The sequence below is a fragment of the Cyprinodon variegatus genome, unplaced genomic scaffold, assembly GCF_000732505.1.
Source record: "Cyprinodon variegatus isolate N-32 unplaced genomic scaffold, C_variegatus-1.0 Scaffold449, whole genome shotgun sequence".
In the NCBI taxonomy this organism is placed as follows: Eukaryota; Metazoa; Chordata; class Actinopteri; order Cyprinodontiformes; family Cyprinodontidae; genus Cyprinodon; species Cyprinodon variegatus.
The window spans coordinates 601254-608492 of NW_015150902.1; the positions used below are offsets into that span (position 1 = coordinate 601254).

Genomic DNA, 7239 nt, shown 5'->3' on the forward strand with positions numbered 1-7239 from the left:
TTTAGAAATTCTAGGAACCACTAGTAAACCTGCAGATTGAGAGCGAAGTGCTCTGTTAGGAACATAAGGAACAATCAGATCTCTGATATCAGATGAAGCTTGGCCATTTAAGGCTTTATATGTGAGAAGGAGGATTTTAAATTATATTTTGGATTTAACAGGAAGCCAATGAAGAAAACCAAAGATAGGAGAGATTATCTCTATTTAAAATTTTCAATTTCAAGTTTTCATCATAATTAAAAACTTGCCAGCTTTATTTAGGAGGAGTTAGAATTGTTGCCATGCAATGCATCCCTGCAAATGCTTTAGAAACCACAGATTATACCGAAATTAGGGCTCAGTGTCACGATGGACTCAGAACTGAACCTTCAGATGCACATAAAGGCAGTCACTACCTTTTATCACCTGAAGAAGTTTTCCAAGATTAAAGGTCAAATGTCCAAGCAGGATCTAGAAAAACTCAGTCCTGCATATATCTTTAGCAGAATAGATCACTGCAACAGAGTTGTTATAGGTTTTCCTAAAAACTTCAGATGAGAGTGAAGTTTTGAGAGCTGTGTGAAGGATATCCAGTTAAACCCATAGTAGTTAGACCTTAAGCTGTTTTCTTTTAAAGCTAATTTCTTGTATGGAGACACAGTTATAATGGCAGTATGAGGAATATCACTGCTCATCTGAGTAACACTGCTGGTCACAACGGCAGAGAAATAATCTCTATCAAAGTTCTGTCAGATTTATACTTTTTTTTTTATTAATGGTGAACTACAGGTTAACTGGGCTCCTCACAGAGCACTTTTAAATCCCTTTGTAGGGAGGAAATCTGTTAGATTTCATGGCTTTGTATTTCAGAAAATGTATCTAGTGACTCCCTTCTCCTCACAGGAACATTTTATATGTAGGTTTACACTCTATGAACCTGATTCAAGGTATGTTTAATATCCCCAGGAGGCAACAAAATAGACTTTTATAAACCATAGTACAATAAAGCATTACAATACCAACATTAAATCATAACTACTGACAGACACACAACACGCAACAATAACGTCAAAAAGAAAATCTTTTGGTTCTACAAGTTCTTAAAGCAAAATTGCACCTGATGGTTAAAAACTAAACAGCTAAAATTGCCTGGGCTCTCTGAGGGATCTGGTTATATGAAGGGTAGAGATATTGTTCCGTGGAACATTGGCAATTTTGCTGCAAAGACTGACAAGTTGATGAATGTGTTTCTGTTTTTTTGTCAATAACCCATACCAGCAAATAAAATAGAAGGTGAGAACAGATTCGATAAAACCTTCTCATAAACTACTGTCCATAGTACCGTTCCTTATTAATGCTAGAAGCATATACATTCAGAAACCTTTATGGATACATTGCCTACATGTTAGTCTATTTTTGCGTCATGGTTCCCAGATATTTGTTTTTTTCCTCACCTTCCACTGCCTGAACATTACTGTTCTAAAGTTCCCAGCTCTATCTGTCATTTCCACCTGATGTCCACACAGTCTCAGCTCGCATCTCAGGCACTGATATATCAAAAGGGATGAAAGCCCATCACCTCCGACTGAAACTGAATCTCTCAAAAACTGAACTTCTATTTTTCCCGGCCAAACCAACCATCCACCACAATATTCACATGCAGACTTGATCCCTGTCACTGACGCCATCAAAAGCAGCAAAAAACTTGGGTGTCATGATTGAGGACCAGCTGAACTTTAAAGATCATGTTACCTCCGTTTCTTAGGGCAGGTTATCCTCCTGCAGCAGTGTGTCGCAGTGAGCTTGTCGCAATATTTTTGATTTATGCCCAATATTGAAGCTGCTCTATGTTATTCTACTCCACAACGCAAGAGGGACAATCAGGAACTAGCTGTGGGTCTAGACACAGCCGAGGCGGTGAGGAAGTGGGGGCAAATTTGTGGGACAATGGAGGGTCATGAGGGCGAAAAAGAGCGGGGATCCAGGTGGAAAAAGGGCCCCAGTGTTCTCACGCACCTCGCTCTTCTAGCTGGTCCAACTTCACGAGTCATTTTCCGCAATGACGGTCATACAAACAAAACAAGCCAGTAAGGTACCAAACAGAAAATATGCATAGTGTAGAGCGGATGTAGATGCGACCAATCAGAGGCCTCCTGTCTGAGACACTGTCTGCGGTCACCTACAATTACAACCTGGTTTCTGAGCATAAATCAGCCTTAGAGGTTTAGAGGTTTCCCTGCTTTAGCACAGCTGATTAGGATGATTGCAGTTGAGCAAAAGCCTGTAAATCAGCTTGCAATTAAATCAGCTGTATGTAAATATAAAATGTTATTTTACATTTTTAGCCTAGTTTTATTGCTCTTGTGATCACATCTGATTAATATAGGCTACTAAAGACTTGATTAGCAGAGGGAAGACGGAGTATTAGGGCCAGGCTAGAGATTTTTTTTTGTTCTATTACGAGAATATGGTCGTAACATTACAAGAATAAAGTCGCAACAAGAATAGTCATAAAATTACAAGAATAAAGTCGTAAAATTACGAAAATGAAGTTGTAAAATTATGAGACTAGTCGTAATATTCCGAGAAAAAAGTCACAACGAGAATAGTCATAAAATTACCAGAATAAAGTCGTAAAATTACGAAAATGAAGTCGTAAAATTATGAGACAAGTCGTAATATTCCAAGAAAAAAGTCACAATGAGAATAGTCATAAAATTACCAGAATAAAGTCGTAAAATTACGAAAATGAAGTCGTAAAATTATGAGACTAGTCGTAATATTACGAGAAAAAAGTCACAACGAGAATAGTCATAACATTATGAAAATCAAGTTGTGACATTATGAGAACAAAGTAATAAAATTACGAGAATTAAGTCGTAAAATCACAAAAGTAAAGTTGTAATCTTATGAGAAAAAAGTCACAACGAGAATAGTCATAAAATTACGAAAATAAAGTCGTAATAATAGGAGAATAAAGTCCTAAAATTACAAGAAACGCATTGTATTTTATGCCAACTCCTACAAGAAGCTCTTTCTTTCCTAAAATGAGGAATGTCGAGCATTATGGTGAGCTTTATTTTGGTTCTGGTTTGACAAATAATGAAATCTTTTGGCATCAGCATCAAATTGTGCAGAATGTCAAAGTGGATTCAGGTTGCTGATTGGTGGAGCTGGTCGGCCGTCATCTGGTGGTCGAAGCTCGAAGCAGATTGTTGTATGATGACTTCATTCTCGTAATGTTACAACTTTATTATTGTAATTTTACGACTTTATATTCATAATTTTATGACTTTATTCTCGTTATACTACAACTTTAATCTCAAAAAATAGAACAAAAAAAATCTTTAGCCTGGCCCTAATACTCCCTCATGAAAAATGCGATTTTTTTATTTCTGTACATGTAAGTCAGCCCACCGCGCGCCCCCGTTCTGAATTTCATCCAACCTCATCTGGTCCCCCTATCATGGCTGTTCTCTCTGTTCTTCCACAGCACCTTAGATCAGATGCTACAGTGACTTGTTTTAAAACACAACTATTTTCTCAAAGGTTTAAGCAAATTAAGCCACTCAGCTGCTTAATTTGCTTTCTTTGTGTGTTTTTTTTTCTTTTTAAGAAACTGGGGTTTAAGTTGGTTGTCTGATGTTGGCTGTATAAACATAACTGACTTAACTAAGCGTCTAGCTCCGGTTTTCTTAGTCTGAGTTCAGATCGTTTCCAGTCTGATTTAAATCAACCTTCAGCCTCTTCTGGCTTCAATTCACTCTCTGCTCTGCATTATAGTTCAGACCATTTCCATTATTTATTCTCTTTCCCCCTCAGTTTGGTTCAATCTTGGCTTCAGATTCTTACACGACTCCCTTCCAGGTCTTTTCTGCCTTTTAAAAATGTTTTATAAAGTCTGAACCGAGAATCTGAGAGTTAATGAAAACTGTGCATCCTGTGGAGAAGCCGCTGCCTTTGCTCCTGTAAAGTCTTCTTTTTATAGCAGAACCACGGTAATATCTCCACTCCTGAAAAACATTCCTCTCTATAAGGTATAAAAAGATTATTCTGTCTTCCGTTGCCTTCCAGAACGTTTTATGTTGCCAAGCACAAAATTACATTATTTTCCTTGAAATGTATGAGGACTTTTGATTTGGCTTCTCTTAATGTTCCTCCTATGTCTCTCTGATGGATTTGTTTTGTTTTTCGCAGCTTGGGGATAAAATAGCTTTATGATATGGTGCAGTTAGTCATGTGGAGCCCCTGGAAAAGAAAAGCCTCCACACTGTAAAGTTTGAATATAAAGTGAATACCCTGTAGGATTGCTATATCTTAAAGCTGTCATGTCTATCCCTGAGATATTATTGTCTCTTCTATTTGTGAGGTAACTTTTTTTTTACCGAATACCCCATGCTTCTGCATTAAGACCAAACATGTGAGCTATATCTGTACAATTCTCATTTCTTTAAATATGTTTTTTCTTTTTAAAAATAACATGTACTTAAAAAAATAGAACATCTGTTGAAAAATGTGACGTTTGAGCAAAGTTTGAAGAAACACAGGATTTATTTTAAGCTAAAACTTGTACACCATGACCCTCATTACCAGCCAGGGTGTCCCTCTGTGTGCCTCTTGTCATCTTGTTAGCGGGGTTTTGGTTTGGTGGTGTTGTGACATGTTGCTGTGTCTTTCTCCTTCTTGTCTCACTCTGTAGTGGTGCGTCAGGAAGCAGCAGCGAATCGGAGAGCAGCTCAGAGTCTGACACGGACGAGTCCGAAAGCAGCTCCAGTGACAGCGACTATAATCAGGCCTCCCGCACAAACACTCCAGAGGTATTTTTCCATTTGCAGTCAGTTTACACTCATCATGGATTTAATGTGACCTGCATCTTCAACTTTAAATATATATTTTTAAACCTTTCTTTTTAAGTTTAATCATCATGCAACATACAAATAAAATAAAATCAAGAACTGGAGGTACAGCTTATAGATTTTATAAGACCTCCACTAACACTGGGATACCCTCAGCCTTACCCTAAGCCCCAGATGCCACACCTGGATGCTCCGTTCCATTCACATCCGACCGGCAGAGCTTCCACGTTATGTTATTTATTAAAAACGGTTCCATGTTCTACGCCATGATCTCTATTTATTCACTGGATTGCTGATTGCCCCTTGGTAGTAAGGGATTGAAATGAAGCAACCGGCCGCCATATTGGTACTCCCTTGTTAGACCGGTTGCAATGTAAACAATATGTGCGCTACAGCATCAAACAACAATGATATTTTCATTTTCAGGGGGAATTAAGACTTTTAAAATAAAGATAAATTCATCACTTTGACACACACTGGCTGTTTCGTAGCTTAGGTAGATTAACTTAAAATTAAAAATTAAAAAATAGGCACATCACTTTGCACAGTCATTATGAAGTCCATAAAGTCTCTAAATCGTGTAATATAACATATTATACAAATCCATCGATTTCAGAGCAAACTCCTACACCGGACGCCGCTGTTGCCCCGGTAATGCAAACATTGTCCCTTCTCTCGGCACCCCAAGAACAAGAACAAATTAAAGGGTTCTCGTGGAGTTGGTAGCAAGCTCTAGTCAGGCTAAGCGTAACCTCCTCTATTGTAGCCTTTCCAAAGTCAGCCTAACCAATTAAATGAGTTCTATTTCTGATTGGACGATCAATCACATTTTCAACCAGAGTTAATGGAGAAAATGTTTGTTTAACTTCATTGGTTTGTATTGAGTTTGATAGATTTTCTTGTGTTCTGTTCTTTGCATTTGGTTTAAACTCTTATTGCTTTTAGTTTTTAATTAGTTAGATCACCTGAGCTCTTTCCCCTGTGCTCATTATTCCCGTTTTTAGTTTTCTGCTGAAATTCTCCCCCCTCTGAGTTGCATTCTCCCAGTTTCCAAAGTATTTAAGCTCTTTGGTTTCTCTCTCTCCTTGTACTGTTGCACATGGCCTTGTTTCTGTGTTCATGACCCTCGTGTCTTTCTGTAATTTCCGTTATTAAATCCTCCATTCCACCTCCATTGTGCCTGTACTGTTTTCCCTGTTAACGTCTGGGTGCCCATCAACAAACAACAAAGAGGAGCATGTTGATGGCTACAAGAACTAGATGTTTTATGGCAATTTGCTGGAGGGAAATTATCTAAACCTGCGTATTCAATTCTGTGCTTCATGTGTAATTCGATTTTGCTGTGGCTTAAAGAAAATCAATTCACACTTGTTCTTCAAAAGCATGAGTTTACCATGCATTTTGCTCAGTAACTAACCCAGGGGAGCACACTGTAAGTTAAATCATGCAGTTTGGACCCACCTGGTTCAGTGCCTGGACAGAACACATACATGGTATGGAGATTGAAACCATGCAACCCATAGCGGGGTGTGTTCTCAGATTTGAACTAGATGCAAAAATGATTACGTCTAAGTTAATCAAAGGCTCTTAAGATAACAGAATCCTTTAGAGAAAGAGAGTATTTTTAAACCCCTAGTACAAAGGTCACAGATTAGTGGACCGCGGTCCGGATCCAGACCCAACCTGATTTAAAACATTTATAAATTACTGCATGGTAAAGCCCTCCAGAGCATCCGGCCCCAGGCTACAGGTGATACTAATAGCCAATGAGCTGAAAGAAAAAACAAACGGTCAGATCAGGTGTGATTCAGGAAATTGTCTATATACCAAACAGATTGATTTTCTCTACTTAAAAAAACACTTAAGATTTTAAAATGTAAAAATTTCCTTTTTTTTCTTTTTATATATGTATTTTTTATGTATGTATAACATATATGCTTAAAAACCTCATTTTATTTCAGTGTTAAATTCTGTTTAAAGTAAAGGATAATAATAAAAAATAACCTTTACTTGTTGCTGATTTTCTTTATTTGGACCCCTCTGATTTTTAATTGGTGAGCCCTGAAATAGAGGATGGTTGTCTGAGCTGCTGGCTAATGTATGATGGCTGTTTTTCCTGTTTGTCTGGTGATTTAGAAAGCAGATTATCCATCTGGATCAGTAGAGCAGCTCATATTCTTCTTCCTGCGCCCTAATTAAATGATTTGTTTAATTAGTTGATATTGTCAAAATATCACTGGTAGATGTCAACAATGAAAGACAGAAAAAAATATCTTTCAGTTTGGTATAAAGACAATTTCCTGGTTCAAATATTTTATAAAACACCTGAACTTTTTCTGTCTTAATGAGAGCAGTGGGCTTTATGCTGCCCTGCAAGGCTTTAAACCTGGGTTTGAATGGAGAC

General features: G+C 37.7%; 1 protein-coding gene across 1 annotated transcript in view; it reads left to right on the forward strand.

Annotated features, from left to right (window-relative positions):
- LOC107093840 (AF4/FMR2 family member 2-like) overlaps positions 1-7239 on the forward strand; it is a 297213-nt gene that overhangs the window by 254119 nt on the left and 35855 nt on the right. Inside the window, exon 11 of the mRNA XM_015389141.1 lies at positions 4679-4796. Within this exon, the coding sequence (XP_015244627.1) occupies positions 4679-4796 (118 nt within the window). The remainder of the gene's footprint in view (positions 1-4678; positions 4797-7239) is intronic.